The sequence below is a fragment of the Palaemon carinicauda genome, chromosome 21 (genome assembly GCF_036898095.1).
Source record: "Palaemon carinicauda isolate YSFRI2023 chromosome 21, ASM3689809v2, whole genome shotgun sequence".
Taxonomy (NCBI): domain Eukaryota; kingdom Metazoa; phylum Arthropoda; class Malacostraca; order Decapoda; family Palaemonidae; genus Palaemon; species Palaemon carinicauda.
The window spans coordinates 59,959,310-59,977,738 of record NC_090745.1 but is presented as its reverse complement, the minus strand read 5'-3'; the positions used below and the strand labels follow the sequence as shown (position 1 = coordinate 59,977,738).

At 40.1% G+C, this 18,429-nt stretch overlaps 1 protein-coding gene across 1 annotated transcript in view; it reads right to left on the bottom strand.

The window, feature by feature from the left end:
• The window catches only part of Uxs (UDP-xylose synthase), a 669,676-nt gene that overhangs the window by 118,497 nt on the left and 532,750 nt on the right, over positions 1-18,429 (bottom strand). The window contains exon 5 of the mRNA XM_068344364.1: positions 12,608-12,795. Coding sequence (XP_068200465.1) covers positions 12,608-12,795 — 188 coding nt within the window. The remainder of the gene's footprint in view (positions 1-12,607; positions 12,796-18,429) is intronic.

Here is an 18,429-nt window from a genome sequence, read left to right as displayed (position 1 = left end):
AGTCGTTCGCCTCCCAGCTCCCCATTAGGAGAATGTACTCTCCTTCTGATCGCTGCTGGAGGGTGAAGGTGGTGGGGCTCTGCCCTTCCCCTAGTCCACACTTGGTTGGGTTAAGTCCCTTCCTCCCTGTGGCCTAGCGACGTGTCCTCCCCCTGCCCTTCCTGGTCTAGGAGACTAGCTCACCTAGCCTAGGTTAGGCAGTCTGTGGGATTCTGCTTCTTTATAGTTTAGGACAGGACATTAGTGCTGTACCTACTCTGTGCTAACCTACCCTAGGCTGGAGAATGGACTCTTCCTACCTAGACAGGCTAGCCCTGAACAGAATCTCCACCGTCTTGGGAGTGCTGGTGGGAACTACGTTTCCCCAATACACTCCCCTTCAGGACTCTCTCCCCTCCCCCTCTATCCCTTTGGTGTTGGCTTAGCCTTCAGACCCCTGTGCGCCGTCCTACAACTCCACCGCGTGCCGGTGGGTTGCCGGTTCGGCTCGGTCCTTTCGTTGGTTAGTTCGTACTGCTACGCTTCCCGCATATAGTCGAACTATGGGATAGCATTCATCGGTCAGTCTGCCGGAGGAGGACCTCCCTTCTTTGAGTGTTCTTCAGTCCTCCCTTGGGCCGCCACTGGCAACATAGCCGACTGCCGGCTCTCTGCCGCCGGATGGAAGGTAGCACCCCTCCTTTTCATTTGAAGACTTCTTCCAGAGGAAGACTGGATTGGGTACTGGGTATTACCCTTCCCTCTCTCTCCTCTTATCCTATCCCTCTCTCTCTTAGTGCCGGTCCACTGCTGTCCCCCACTCTGCCGGCGCTAGCCATCAAGAGTCTTCGGTGCCCTACCTGTCGCATTGAATGATATCAGTGTCGGTTACCGTCGCCGGCCACCTGCCGGCTGCCGGGGGCCGCCGGCTTGCCGGCGATCTGCCATCACCTAAGGTGTCACCCTCTCTCTCTGCCACATAGACTGATGGCTTGGAAGGGTCCATCCTTAATGGGGACCTGCCGGTGCCAGTTGAGCCTCCGGCATGCCGCCAGGCTGCCGGCGCCACCAATCTTGGCGTTACAGTGGACAGTCCCTCCTCCCTCCTGCCGGCCCAGTGCCGGCAGCTAATATTGTGCAGCTATGGATAATAGCCAGTACACCTATGGTATAGTTATACCCTAGACTGAAAACTATTATGTATAGTTGTACAGTAAAATTTTTCCAGCATATTCTACGCATCCATGTGCAGTCTCTTGCCAGGACCTAATCTGATAAGGGGGCTTAGCTTATCCCCCTTTTTTCTTATACACTGTATGAATTCAGCTTCCCCCTCTTACTGTACCTAATTCCACAGAGTAAGCCTAAGCTTGGCTCATCCAGCACGGATGTTCTTCCTCCCCCCCGGGCCCATGACGGTCCTCTTGAATTAGTTACAGTATGGGGTCGCGGCAATTGGCTGGGCGGGATGCACAAATATGTGTCTTCCTTTCTGGCTTACATATCCTAAGCCTATATACACTGGAATCTTATATTATAAGTTTACTAACTTATTCTAATCTAAGATTAATGTAAGTCATGTTTGTATTGACTTCATAATACTCATTTCCTCTTTCTTTTACAGGAGGAGTATGTGAAGTGTGAGAGCGCCTTCTGCAGTGTTCGTTGCCCTAACTTTCATGGTCACCTGGCGTGCCGGACCCACGCTGGCTATTCCATCACGAAAGGGAACCTTCGCTACTGGGATCCGCAGGCCTGTAACGTCTGCAAGGACCTGCTCGATGAGGCGTTTGACAATCCTCCGTCAGCAGAGGCTAGGGATAACGCCCGAGAGAAACCGCGCAAGTGTGTGCGCGGGTTTCAAAAGAACTCCACGGGGCCTTATCTCCCAAGTGAAAAGATGAGAGCCCTGCTCTTTCCTAAGGCATCTGCTGATGCCGTTATCCCCAAGGATGAGATCCCCTGCGTCCAACTAACGGTCGAACCGGATGTTGCGGCTGCTCTCCAAGATTGTCATTTCGACGAAGTGGAGAGGATGTCGGATGTGTCCGAAAATACGGAAAGGACCCTTATGACTGAGGGTCAAGAAGAGGAAGAGGATCAGGTGGAGACCCCTGATTCTGAGGACGAGATCGCCCGTGCGCCCTCCGTGACTTCCGTCGTGGTCTCTGAACCAGTCCCCTCTACATCTGCCACTCCGATACCTGTGGTACCGGGCACCCAGGATACCATCCAAGCTCTGGTGGCATTCCTGGACGAGAAGTTCCGCAAGGGGCATGCGGATCTTAAGAGGGAACTTCTGAGCTTGAAGAAGCAACCGAAGAAGATTTCCGTCAAGGATTTTCCCTCCTTTTCAGTGACCAATCCCTGGAGGCATGCAAAACACATGCCCATCACGACTGGACGCATCTTCATTAATGATAAGCTAGGTGCTGTCCCCCTAGCTTCGACGCCTACCCGGACTGTTACATCCGTCTCAAGTCCGAATCAGTCTCCAAGAAGGAGAACGAGCCTAAGGAGGTCATAGTGTTTGACCACGCCAAGGCTCAAGCTATGCTGGCTGACTGCCTCAAGAGCAGAGGATACACCAACTCCAAGATGCCGGCTTTGAGCAAGAAGCACCCGTCTTTTCTTGCTCCTCCCACCATGGTCTTTCCCTTTGCGGAAAAGGCCTTGAATTCCATGTTGAAGGCGGTGGAGGAAGGAAAACCCTGCCCTACATTGGAGGAGTGTAGGCCACACTCCCTCGCCCTACCTCCCGATGATAAAAGCTGGAAGGACATCCAGCTAACCTTCACGGTTGGAAAGCTGGAGGCTGACGTCGCCGGACGTCAGTTTAATGAAGACCTCCCCAAGCTCACCGACTACCTCTTGGGTCGGGAACAAGACACGAAAGAGAGGCTGACCGTCTCTCTGTCTCTTCAAGTGCAACTTGAGACAATGGCCAGGGACATTCGGGTCCCAGGCTACTACATGGTTCTTGTGGAGACCCACCTTGCGACCTTGCTGAAGGATTTGTACAGCTTCATCAAGGCCCTAAGAGCCTGTAGAGAGTTCGTGTTTGCGGAAGCCACCGTTAAACACGAACCCCGGAAACTGATTTCCTTCAACATCTGGGGCAAATACCTCTTTCCAGTGGACCTGGTGAAAGAGTGCTGACAAAGTCGCCATTGAGAATCGGAACCTTCTCAATAAGTGGGGCATGTCCCGAAAGAGGAAATCTTCTCAGGATGAGGGTCCACAGCCTAAGAAGAAGTCCAACAAGCCCCGACCCCAGCAGCGTCAGGCCAAACGCCAGTTTCCGGCACCCGCTACTCCCCAGCCACCAGTTTTCACCCCTGCCTATGAAAGGCAATTCACTACATTTTGCCCAAAAGGTAGAGGCTCGGCGAAAGACTCCTCTCGACGTCCATCCAGAGGGAGAGGAGGAAGGGGAGCAAGCGGTCGAGGTGGTAAACCCTCGGGAAACCAGAAGCAATGAAGTGCTTCCGGTGGGAGGAAGACTCCGCCTCTTCCAGGATCGTTGGACCTTCGATCCTTGGGCCCACAGCATCGTTAAGAAGGGACTAGGGTGGAGCTGCATAAAACCACCTCCAGTCTTCCACCAATTCTTCCAACCCTCAACCCCCATCCTGGAAGAATATGTCCTAGAACTCTTGAACATGAAGGTGATCAAGAGGGTAAAGTCCACCAGGTTCCAGGGAAGACTGTTTTGTGTTCCCAAGAAAGACTCAGACAAATTCAGAGTCATTCTGGACTGGTCCCCTCTCAAGTTCATTGCGAACAACAAATTCAAGATGCTGACTCTTCAACAGATAAGAGCCCTACTGCCTCACAAGGCTTACACAGTCTCAATAGACCTGGCGGACGCATACTGGCACATTCCATTGAATCACCAGGCTTCCTCCTACCTAGGATTCAAGCTTCAAAGAAGACAATACGCCTTCAGGGCTATGCCCTTCGGACTCAACTTGGCCCCAAGAATCTTCACGAAGCTCGCAGACACGATCGTCCAACAGCTACGCCTTCAAGGCGTCCAGGTGATGGCTTATCTAGACGATTGGCTGGTCTGGGCAACATCGTCAGAAGAATGCTCGCGTGCCTGCAGAAAGGGGACCCAGTTCCTAGAACATCTGGGTTTCAAAATCAACACCAAAAAGTCTCGACTGTCTCCAGCTCAGAAGTTTCAATGGTTGGGAATCCATTGGAACCTTCAGTCACACCGTCTTTCCTTCCCTCTGAAGAAAAGGAAGGAAATAGCCGGATCTGTCAAGAGACTTCTAAAATCCAAACGGATTTCAAGACGACAACAGGAACGAGTGCTCGGCTCCCTCCAGTTCGCCTCAGTGACAGACCCAGTGCTATGAGCAAGCTAAAAGATGCATCGGGAGTCTGGAGACGAAACGCATCCATCGCTTGAAGAGATCTCAAGAGACCTCTGCCAACCAGGCTTAGCTCACTCCTCAAGCCATGGTCGGAGGCAAAGAACCTGAAAAGATCAGTTCCTCTTCAACCACCACCTCCGTCGGTCATCATCCACACGGATGCCTCGCTAGAAGGATGGGGAACTCCCACCAGCGACAAGTTCAAGGAACATGGTCTCCCCTATTCAAGATGTTTCACATCAACATCTTGGAGGCCATGGCGGTTCTTCTCACTCTGAAGAAATTGTCCCCTCGTCCTTCGATCCACATCCGTCTCACTCTGGACAGCGCCGTTGTGGTCAGATGTCTCAACCGTCAGGGCTCACGATCGCCCCAACTCAACCAAGTGCTGTTACCCATCTTCCGCCTAGCAGACAGGAAGAGATGGCACCTCTCAGCAGTTCACCTACAAGGATTTCGCAATGTGACGGCGGACGCTCTATCAAGGACAAGTCCCATAGAATTGGAATGGTCCCTAGACGCAAACTCATTCTCCTTCATCTCCCGTCAAGTCCCGGCACTGCAGATCGACCTCTTCGTGACGAGCGACAACAACCAACTTCCTCTGTACGTGGCCCCATACGAGGACCCCAAGGCGGAAGCTGTGGACGCCATGTCCCTGGATTGGAACAGATGGTCCAAGATTTACCTGTTCCCTCCACCCAACCTTCTGCTGAAAGTCCTCTCCAAACTGAGAACCTTCAAGGGAACAGCAGCCCTAATGGCTCCCAAGTGGCCCCGGAGCAACTGGTTCCCTCTAGTCCTGGAGCTACAGCACAAGCTGATCCCTCTGCCGGACCCAGTTCTCTCCAAGCAGGTTCAGAAGTCGACTGTCTTCACTTCATCAAAGAAAACCCGAGACCTTCATCTTATGATTTTCTCTCTCTAGCAGTGAAGAAAAGGTTCGGAATCTCGAAGAAAAGTTTAGACTTCTTAGAGGAATACAAAACAAAGTCTACCAGAAGGCAATATGAGTCATCCTGGAAGAAGTGGGTGTCCTTCGTCAAGGCAAAGAATCCTACGGAAATATCCATAGATTTCTGTGTCCTTCTTCATTCACCTTCATGGACAAGGCTTAGCAGCCAATACGATTTCCACTTGTAAATCGGCCTTGACAAGACCACTACTGTATGCATTCCCGATAAACCTGTCCAACGAAATCTTTAACAAACTTCCGAAGGCATGTGCTAGACTCCGTCCTGCACCTCCACCGAGACCCATCTCCTGGTCTCTGGATAAGGTGCTCCATTTTGCCTCTAGCCTGGACAAAGAATTTTGCCCTCTGAAAGACTTGACTCAAAAAGTGATTTTCCTTTTTGTTCTCGCCTCGGGAGCCTGAGTTAGTAAAGTAGTGGCTTTATCTAGAGAAGAGGGCCAGATACAGTTCGCCGAAACAGGGGAACGTACCCTCTCCCCTGACCCAACGTTTCTCGCTAAGAATGAACTCCCTACTAAGAGGTGGGGCCCATGGAGAATCTGCCCCCTGAAGAAAGATGTCTCTCTATGCCCAGTAGAGAGTCTAAAGGTCTATCTTCGAAGAACTTCAGACTTTGGCGGAGGACAACTCTTCAAAGGAGAAACATCGGGTAGTAATTTGTCACTTAAACAACTAAGGGCGAAAATCACCTACTTTACTTGCAGAGAGGATCCTGACAGTACACCCGCAGGTCACAATCCTAGAAAAGTCGCCTCTTCCCTAAATTTCTTCCAAGGAATGGATTTCAAAAGCCTTCGATCTTTCACAGGCTGGAAATCCTCAAGAGTGTTCTTTAAACACTATGCGAAGCAGGTGCACGAAGTCAAGAGATTTGTGGTAGCCGCAGGTAGTGTATTAAAACCTACTGCTTAGTGCTGCGTAGGACAGTGAGTTATTTTGGTACTCTAACTCAACGGGTGCCTGTGTTGACCCTAGTGCGATACATAGTGATTTGAAAGACTGTTCTTCTACAAGGTGAAGTAACATAGACTTGAACACGTGTGCCACATGTTTATTTGGACATGAAGTGTATTGTGACTTTAAAAGACTTTTAGTTTCCCTGGAACCCATGTGTGTAATGGCAAGTTTTCCTTTTCAGATTCCACACCCTTGTCTTATGTAGTCCTCAGTCTATGTTTATTAATCAATAATTTTATTGTAAATTATTTACCTTATTTCATATTATCGCAAATATTTTCTTGAATAAAATAGAAATTTCGCTGCCATATGCGTCTTATTTCGCCCCACTGTATGAAATACACTACTGTTACAGAGTTTTATTGCCCCTATTTTGACCTTTATTATAATTCATGTTATAATATTGCTCCTGTCTGATATAAGCTCACCTAAGAAAAGTGAAATATTTGTTCCCACACAAGTACTTAACTTTCTTGATCTGTCTGTGAGACCGACAAGATCCTCGTCTACAGGTGAGTATTTTTTCATCTGGATACTTCGAGATGTTCCTCTCGTCCAAACAGGACTTCCCTGCCAGGGGGGCAGGAAGCCATGTCATAGTTTATGCCATTGGTAGTGACATGTAACGGAGATGTCACGGTCTCTAAGGTCATCAGACCAAAGAAATATTGTTTGAAGTAGAAGGTACTACCGAAACGGGGAAAATCCAGGATACACTAATTCTCTGGTACACTTCCATCAGGACGTCGTGGCTTGAGCCCACGCGAAAAATATATTTTTGGGTGAGATAGCCATGACGTCCTGATGGGCCCGCCCTTGTTCTCCACTCTGACCTGTCAGGCCCCTCCCTTTCTTATTGTATCATGGAGGCTGAGAGATACGCTGCATGGAATCAAGGAATGGAGCGCGCAGATGTGACGTAAACCAAGATGGCGGACAGCTATGGCGGCCGTTTGTTTACATCGCTAGGTACCGTAACAGTAACGCAGGAGGAGAGTTTTGTAACGGCTCCTCCTAATACTTGCCACACTTCCTCCTCGAAGCGTAAACGCTATGTGGGGTGCAGATAGCTATGTGGCATGTCAAGCATACGTCCCCTGTTATTATATGATATCCTAAAGGGAAACCTTTGGGTACTCGTGCCCGAAGTTAGAATTCTGTGAAACCTTTAGTTAATTATCTGGGAATATCTACTGTAGTCATATATACCATCAGGAAGCTACTGAAGGAACCTTCCATCAGGACGTCATGGCTATCTCACCCAAAAATAGATTTTTCGCTTCACTCAAAATCCATTAATTCGTTCCAGACCCTTGAAAAACACTATATTAAATTATTACAAAAAGGATATTCGCCACTAAACAGTACTAAATATATGGAAAGTACTGTATTATTTTGATCATTTAATAATAAATTAATAATAAAATTCTGGAAAAGAAGTGTTTAATTAGAGCAAACAGTAAAAATAAAGTAATAAAAATGTGGAACCTAACCTTTGGAGTGAGGCGATGTCCAAGAGCAAAGTGTGGGGCGGTAGAGGAGGATGAAAACGGTGGAAAACGTTTATGTACAAGTGGCAGAAAACGTAAACACTTAACTTTACAAAACATATTTATAAATGACAGAAAACATCAACCATTAATTTTAAGAAACGCTTCCATAAATGGCAGGAAATATTAACATTTAACTTTACGATAAACTTAAAATATAATTTATTTTTATTTTCCTTTTTCTATTATTTTCACTTTACATTTTCAATTTTTAAATTTAATTACACTACGTATTTTCTTCATCACTGCTACTTTCGTTTCTTATCTGGCCCTTGGTCTGCTTCTACCAAAGGCCTCTTACTAAAATATTCATCCAAAGAAGCTTCTTTCTGCCTGCTTCTTAAAATTTTCCTGAGCACACTTAACTGCATGCCAGCCTCGTATTTCTTGATTATTTCCATCTTCATCTCCATGGAAAACTTCATCCTCTTCTTTCCCTTGGCATTAGTGACTTTTTGGGGACCCATGGCTAACGATGTATCATAAGTATCACACACAATAACAGTACGTACTGTAAAATTGTTACAAAAGCAAAATCACAAACACTAGGTCAATGCGTACAATACCGTTGCCGGAACGAGAACACATAGGAACGCCGATGCGTAGATGCACAATGGGATACAGTACAGTAGATGACAACCAATAGGAGAGCAGGATCTCATGTAGGTAACTAGCATCTGAGTAGGGAGATAAACAATGGGAACGCAGGAGGATGGTAGCGAGTTTACGGGCTGGCAGCGTGCGAATTTTAAAATACGTTTCTGATATGGTCGGGCTCCAGCTCCGTACTGCCTTTCGTTGTCCGGAACATTTTTCGTGATCCGAGTCGAAAAATTCTTCACATCTCCTTTCGTGAAGTGAAAATTTCGTAAGCCAATTCTTTTGTAGCTAGACGTTTGACTGTAGCTCAAAACTAAGTTACAAGGACTTTTTCAAGTACCTTATGGGAGCCAGTTGATAACAACGAATCGTCATAACTCATGACCATCGTAACCCGAGAACCTATAGTATCTGTCATATTGAGAGGGATCTTTAATTCTGGGTAACTCGTCTCCTAGGCTGCTAATAGGTACAGTATTATGGAAACAGATAACAAGAGCCAATAAACAATCAGAACACAGTAATGAAGTGAATAAGTTGGTTTTAACACATTTTTTTTAGAGCATTGCTTGTTTGAATTACTTGACGTATAGAAAGGAAATGTATGTAATTAGGAATCCCAGGAAGAAAGTTCAATAACCAAGAAGGCAATCAATACTACCACAAGGCCCAGCAGATGGATGTACAAAAAGTCCAGTCCATCACTTTTAGATCACTCCCATTCCTTTGCGAAAATAAGCAGCATATACAAGGTTAAATGGTACCAAATGATCATATTTCTTGTATTACATCGCTTTCCATAATAATAAGTTGTCTGGATTGAGAATTTAAGCAACCAAATGTTACAAAGATGTATTTGTGTATTCAATATATCTTTTTCATAAGGCCAGCCAGCTTTGAGAAGATGGGATTTGCATGAGATGACTGGAATAAATTTTTCTTTAAATATATTTATCAAAAATCTTTCACAATACTTATGGTTTATTATTCTGATGTTCCTATGGTATCTTTGTATGTAGTTTGGAGGACAACAATTTCTTCAAAAAAGTTAAATTTCCACTTGTTGAACTTTCACCCTTTAATTCGTCAGGTAGCCTCTCATCATGTTCATGAAGAAAAACTGCTCTATAAAAAGTGAGAGACCAACTTTTCCTCAATATGCCTCATTTGGCTTAAACACTGCATTTTGTAATAAATGTGCCAGTCTAAATTAGGTATAATGCCAAAGCTAACTACCGAAAGGCTACCTACATAATAGTCGTGATGTGTCTTATCAAAGGAGTAAAACATGTATATTTTAAGCTATTATACACAAAAGACATTAGACAATGCTAGCCTAAACTTCACCTAAAAGGGGCCAGGAATTACTCTATTGTAAACACTCCAAAGCAGACATAAGACTCGCTCAAAATTTTCATACTCCTGCAAGCCTAATATACACTAAGCTATGTTAGCCAAAAATTACTGCAAGGGATAAAAACTCAGAAAAGCTAATAATTACTATGAAAGCAGAGTAAAATTTCATAGAACTTGAAGAGGTGATAGGCTACAATAAACTTAACACCTCCATGAAGTCATGAAACTTAGGAATGAATAGTGATAAATGCCAAAGCAAAACCTATCACATAAACAATCAAATCTAAACACTGAAAGCAATCTTTAACAGTAAAATAGCCCCTCTATTACGTTTGTGTTATCACTAAGAATAGTGGATAACTAAATTAGAACCTAATTCTTGTTACTTAACGGGGCCTACACTAGCACATTGGAGTAGTATTGATTCCAGGTGATGACGAGTCACCTGAACCCGTGGGTTTTCCTTATACACACCGAGTATGTGTTTGACACGTTAAAGCACTGGACTAGAAAAGGGAGACAATACCTCTATGGTATTTTCATGTCATAATGATTTCCCTGACCTTGTACAGGAAAGACAATGGAGACCACACAGTACATTAAAAAAAAATCTATTGTTTTATGGAATGCCAGGTCCTTCCAGCAAATAATCAAATTCAGGAATAGTGAATCCATGAACAGTAAGGTCTGACTCCATTTAAAAGAGTCAATTAGGATCCCTCTAACCTAATTGGAAAAATACTAAGAAATGAGTATGAACAAAATTATATGAAGTAAAAAGGAACTGAATACTGCAGATTGCTGAACTGTATATCATTATACATCAACAACTTTCATTGTCAAAGTGATGTAAACAAGTAACAAAGTGGAACCCCCTAAAAAACATCTTGCAAAGCTGATACTATTAGTAGCAAATCAGATCCAATACCATAAAATCATTAGTTTTCAGCACCACAATAAATCTAAATCTAAGTAGAAAAAATATCAGTTTTGCATAAGACCACTTACTGAATGATCCTTCCATTCAGTTCAGTTGCTGAGAAATTTTTTTCCACTAATTTAATAAAAGAGATAAACAAAAATCTATCTTGAGCTTTTAATTCAATACTTCTTCATTTATCATCTCCTATTTCATGCTTCATAGTCCACAGCCATGTAGGCCTGGGTCTTCCAACTCTTCTAGTACTTTGTGGAGCCCAGCTGAACATTTGGTGAATCAATCTTTTTGGGGAGTGCGAAGAGCATGCCCAAACCATCTCCATCTACCCCTCATCATGATCCCATCTACATATGGCACTCGAGTAATCTCTCTTATAGTTTCAGCACTCCATGCAGTCCCAAAATTTTTTTGTAACATTTCTTAGCCCCAATTTGTATTAATTCATTTAAACTTTATCCTTTCCACCTGCCCTCCTTTTACCCAAGTGTCAAACTTCTTTGACTTAGCCCTACTGCCAATGTCTACCCCTTTAGTAACAATGATCATTAAGAAAATAATAATCTATTCAAGAGCTTCAATACCAATTGCTAATCTACCTTATTCTTGACCAATTGATACTCAATCGCAATTTATAGACCAAGTATACCATGAATATAAGGTAAAAAAAATCAAATTAACAAGGATATTAAAGATCAAAATCAAGAGAAAACAAATATAGCCTAAACTTACTAAGTTATGGTGAAAATGCTAGTCAGCCACCTGAAAACAAGTGTTGATGAAAATCATCAACCATGAACTAAATTTATCAAACCCAATATTCTAAGACAGGCTAAGAACTGCAATAGATTATGTCTATGACCATGTTTCTTCAAGAATAGCTCTAGATTATGTCTACGGCCATGTTACTTCATTAGCTACGGTATGTAATTATGTGAATCTATGAAAGTGTCTTATAAACTCAGACAGTTTATTCAACATCAGAAATATTGCAGTTTATTATAATTCATCACAGAGACTGAGATACAAACTTTTGTTGGGGTCCTGTTCATATTAGTGGGAAAAGAAACGATTAAAGCAGATATAGATAAAAAGCAGTTCAGGCCACAATTTTAAATAATTTCCTACTTCTTGAAAAGGATATGAAACAATTATTTCCTAATGTGGTTACCATATTTAGAAATATTTGGTTGCATAAGAAAATTAAAACATGAAAGAATGATGAAATTCCAAAATAACATGATATAAAAAATATGAGAATAGAAAAAGACATAGTACTCTGCATATTAATGATTGGCCATACAAAAGGGTAAATTTTCTTGTGATCATTGCCTGGTGCCTCTAACACTTAAAACATTATATGAATGAATATCAATTTAGATGATGAACCAGAGAAAAATTTATTTAGACTGAATAAATACTAATGGCTGTCATTTACTTCTAAGAATTTTGGGATGTAGCTCTAATTTAGAAAATTTTAAAATTCCATTTTATGAGATAAAAATCTTACTAGAAAAAACAGGATATTTTCCCTAATGACAGATTCTTATAATTGACTTTAACTTTTGGAACTTTATCCTTTAATGATTTTGATTTCATGAAACATATATCAACATGGTGTCTCTTAGTGGCACCAATGACTTCTTTAGTTATGAGTCCAAAAAACTCAATAGTTAACTGATTAGCATAGTTACAATGGGAACAAAACCTGAGACCCCTCATAGGTTGAAAGACATCCGATCTAATAGACCATGAACACTTGAATAAACCTAATTGATTTTTTACTTTCTGAAAGAACAATAGCATTGTAATACTTAAAAAATATATATATATATTCTTTTTGACAAATGAAAAGAAATAGACATACTGTAATGCTATCACCAGTTAATGCTTGAAGAATGAAGTTTGAGACCACTCTACCATCATTCATATGCATCCTTGGCCCATATGTATTAAAGATCCTAGCCACTCGAACTTCAGTTTTCTCTTGCTTATTGTAGGAATAAGCAAGAGTCTCTGACACACGCTTTGCTTCATCATAACATGCGCGAGGACCTGTTAAAAAAAGAGAATATCAATAATAACATATTCTAAAGTAATTAAAACAGTATTTATACAATCCCAACAACGAGAAACCTAAATGAAGACTTTAAAATTAATCAAACTGAAAAGATTTAAAATAAACCAACTGCTATTGGACCACATCATCAGCAGTTACTACAGCTCCAAAAGCCCAGCAATCTTGATAACCAAATCAGGATTCTTTAACATAATGTTTAGCAAATACCGTGGTAGGCCACTGAGCTGCTACTAAACTTTTAAAAGCAATATTTCTGCAAAAACTGAGATGTAGCTATACTTCATATATCATAAACACTAACCTTTAAGTCTTTCATCAGATCTACATACAATTCTTTGTTGGCCTAAGTAATCTGAACTTTTAACAAGATAGGACATTGTTATTTTGGACGGAGGACAACTTGGAATTCTAATCCCAAAATGAATGAATGATTGTTGATTATCTGGCATAATAACATCAATGATCATTGATGCTGATTAATAACAAATAATTAATTGAAGATAAAAATAAAATATAAAATATTTGAAAATTGCTGTACCATTTAAAAACAAGTAAGAAGGCTAACTTCCAATATTAACTTTAAAATGTCACTAGCCTCATATAGAATGTCTCCCCCAAGAATTTGGATGAGGAAGCACCTGCCTGCCATCCTTATTATGTGCTTCAGAGAGGAATCCTTCTCTGATATCCCCAAGAATGGCACAGTCAACAAGTAAAACAGCCAGGAGAACCAAACACTCATCACAAAATGGCTGGCACCTACCAGTCATAAGGAACTTACGAGTCAAGCGTGTGTGGCCAATTCTGAGGTGACAAAGGGGGAGATCCCCACCTTCTTGGCATATTACCATAATTCCATTTAGGTATAGCATTCGTTACTTTCTCCATCTTATTCTGATCAACAGAAATCCAGTAACGTTGCCAAATTTCATCGAGACTTTTTTATAAGAGGCAAAAAGGGGATTTTGACGTAGGAAAAATCTATTTTTGGGTGAGATAGCCATGTCGTCCTGATGGAAATTCCCTTCGGCTGCTTCCTACTGTATAATATTTCTGCGAGTGATATTACAAGAGAATTACCATCAGGTACCACGGGGTTCTAATCCCCCGGGAACGACTATTCGTAGATATCGTGTATAACCATAGATATCTGCACCCCCAATAGACTTTACCCAGTCTAATCCTCTAAGGGGAAGGATAAGTGAGGAGCCGTTACATATCCTATCCCCTTTCGGTGCTCCCATCTACTGTGAAATAGAAGCATCCTATGAGGAATTGGGGAGAGAGAAAATGTAGTAACAGGCGGGCCATCAGGACGACATAGCTATCTCACCCAGAAATAGATTTATCCTATGTCAAAATCCCTTTTTTGGGCTCGAGCCATGTCGTCCTGATGGAAGTGTACCAGAGAATTACCTATTACACAGTAGGAGGCCTCGAATAAAGGTCCTCGTGTTCACAGATCGGCAAACCAGATAAAACTGGTTCCACCACGTTCAAAGCTGCACTCAGATCTGCAAACATAGGAAGTTGCCAGTTAGTAATTTTATAGAGTATATGTATATGTACTTCACCATAAAGTAGTATTTCGATCAAATCGTATTTAATGTCTCTCCTGATATTTCCTCATTACTAATTGTTCAATTAGTACCTCGTGTGTGTGTATATATACATACATATATATATATATATATATATATATATATATATATATATATATATATATATATATATATATATATATATATATATATATATATATATGCATATATATATATATATATATATATATATATATATATATATATATATATATATATATATATATATATATATATATATATATATATATTATATGATGATGGCTCCCCGGTTTGGGCATCAAAAATATACTATACTATGGCTCGTGTCTGATATATATTACTGCTGGCAAGTTAATCAACCTCTCGAATTCCAAACTGACCTGATTGCTTTTACATTAAGTCTGTTACGTTTGAAAATATTAATACACGAACTCTGGGACAGGTAAAGAACTCCCAGACACCAATATATAAAACAGTGAATGTCCAAAAGTCTTTCAAGTACACTCAAAACAAAACTGGGTAATTATTCTTAAGAATTACATATACTATTACTTACTACGATTCTTTAACCCTTTTACCCCCAGGGGATTTGGAAATTTCCAACCCTTAACCCCCAAGGGTTATTTTTTTTTCAAGCACATTTTGCAGTATATATTTTTAAAATTGCTCTAACAGCCTTAATTTTTGTTATAGAGAGGTCAGGTTGGTCTCATTCTCTTGGAAAATGCCTGAATTTTCTCAAAAAATTGACAAAAATATGCAAAAATAATTTTAAATAGCATTTTTTGCAAGGACGTAATGGTACGTCCATGGGGGTAAAGGGATGAGTTTTGTGAAACGTACCAGTACGTCCTTTGGGGGTAAAAGGGTTAACAAGATACGAACGAATACTATCTAAAAAATGGTGATTGGAATAATACACTATTTCAAAAAAAATATATTCTATATACATTACAAAACTTTGAAAGAATTTACATAAAACAAAATAAATCACTCGAGATATTAAGTCTGAACAAAATTTAGATTAAGACAAAATGTTACAATCTGAAAATTATATAATTATTTGACTTTAAGTGGTAAATATGAATAAACCTTAGACTAAGACAAAACAAATACTTATGAAAACTATACAATCACTTGTTTCACTTGGAATCAAATCTGAATACAATATTAAAGTTTGATTCTTAATGCAAATAGAAAACCAGATCACTATACAAAATCTTTTCTAGTTATTACAGGGCCCATTTACAAAAACTTTACATAATTCCAACACTCACCAGAGCACCATGAATTTAAAATCACCTGTCAAATTTACAGCAATGTTTTAGCTCACTACAGACGATATATGCGATATATACGGGGGCACAAAATCACTTTGGAGAGGACACACTATAGGTACTGAACACTTTTGAAACAATACTCTGAGCTGAGATAGAGGGGAGATGGCGATGACATAAGGTTGGGATTCTCTATCTGTCTATGCAACCCTGGGGGTCGCCTTTATAAGAGACTTGGCTACTTCTAGAATGTTCCAGGACTGAGGTCTGGAAGCATGGGGGCAGGGCTAAGGCATAAGAGTTACCAAGTATTGCTCTCTCGACCGTATTCACACAATACGGAGACGACCTCTCTCAGTCAGTTAGCTCCGCCCACCTTTTGTCTCCAAAATAAAAAAAAAGATAACATCCTATCAATAGGTTTTTTGCAAAAATTCCAAAGCTCATGGTACTCAAAACAATTAAATATTTTCTCTCAAACATGACACAATACCTCATACAAATATAAAAGAACATTACATAAGCCCTTGTTCATATTTTATATGGTCACATAATACACTCAAAGAGATTACGTAAGACTTCATGAAAAAAAATATGTGAAACAAAAAGTTAATTCTTAAAAATAAAGTGAATTTATATATACTAACGTGAATAAAAAAATACAATGAAATTAACGACGAAGGTCTTACATAATTTACATAATATACTTGAATCTACCCGAGAGGAACTCATTTCACGGTCTGGCTATTCATCTCTTCAATGCACAAATGAAATAAAAATAGAATCATGAATAAACTACTATATTTACTCTACTCTAGACCAGCTTCGTAAGAATATATATATATATATATATATATATATATATATATATATATATATATATATATATATATATATAGTCATACCTCTCTTCACGAAAGGTTCTCTGCTTACGAATTTTTCAAGCTAAGAAATGAGATGCAAATATTTTTGACTCACTTTACGAAAAATGTTTCACTTTAAGAAAAGAGATTTGCCAGTTAGTTGAGAATAAAATAGTCACCCATCACAGAGTTGATTTCGTGTTGTGAGACATTACTGGATACACATACATACCCATATATACATATATACACATATATACATATATATTTATATATACATATACCCTGTATATACACATACATACATATATATACATATATATAGAAACATATATACACACACACACACACACACACATATATATATATATATATATATATATATATATATATATATATATATATATATATATATATATATATACAAATATATACACATATACATATATGATTCTTTGAAAAGGTCCACAAAAGAAACAAAGGAAATATAAATAAATCACTATATTTCGACCAATACACATTGGCCCTCTTCAGAGTGTAAAGTAAAAGTGAGGAATAAAGTGGACAGTGACGGTTTATATAGAAAAGCTAAAGGGTGATTCCAACTGTTCTAAGGTTGTTGTTAAGTGCTGGAAAGATTAGCCATATTTAATTACACCCAGGTGGATCTTCGTATTGTTGAGCCGCTCAACAGATGTCTCGACCTTTGATGTATATCTGGTGGTAATAGCAAAATGGTACAGTCACTGTTATACAAGCATCCTGGACCAGGGTTCGATTCCCGGCTGGTCAGATGCTATTGCCTTTGAGTGATTTTGCCTCGAGACTCTGATTCCAAGGTCAGTAAGGGAATCCAGACATTAAGGAATTAAAATATATGGCTTATTGGAAATATGAAAAAAAACATGTCTAATTGTGCAAAATTTATCATATTAATACACACACACACATATAGGCTATATAAATTTATCATATTAATACACACACACACACACACACACACATATATATATATATATATATATATATATATATATATATATATATATATATATATATATATAATATATATATATATATATATATATATATATATATATATATATATATATATACTGTATATATACACATATATATATATATACAGTATGTACATATATATATATATATATAATGTATATATATATCTATATCTATCTATATATATATATATATATATATATATATATATATATATATATATATATATATATATATATACATATATATAGATAGATACTTATACATGTATATAACTTTACATTAAATATACAAATAAACACACCCAAACACACACACATATATATATATACATCACATACATACATATACCAAAGGCACTTCCCCCAATTTTGGGGGGTAGCCGACAACAACAAGAAACAAAACAAAAAAGGGGATCTCTACTCTCTACGTTCCTCCAGCCTAACCAGGGACTCAGCCGAGTTCAGCTGGTACTGCTAGGGTACCACAGATGAAGCTTCATACTGCTGAGTCCCCTACTGCTGCTACCTCCGCGGTCATCTAAGGCATCGGAGGAAGCAGCAGGGCCTACCGGAACTGCATCACAATCGCTCGCCATTCATCCCTATTTCTAGCACGCTCTCTTGCCTCTCTCACATCTATCCTCCTATCACCCAGAGCTTTCTTCACTCCATCCATCCACCCAAACCTTGGCCTTCCTCTTGTACTTCTCCCATCAACTCTTGCATTCATCACCTTCTTTAGCAGACAGCCATTTTCCATTCTCTCAACATGGCCAAACCACCTCAACACATTCATATCCACTCTAGTTGCTAACTCATTTCTTACACCCGTTCTCAGCCTCACCACTTCGTTCCTAACCCTAT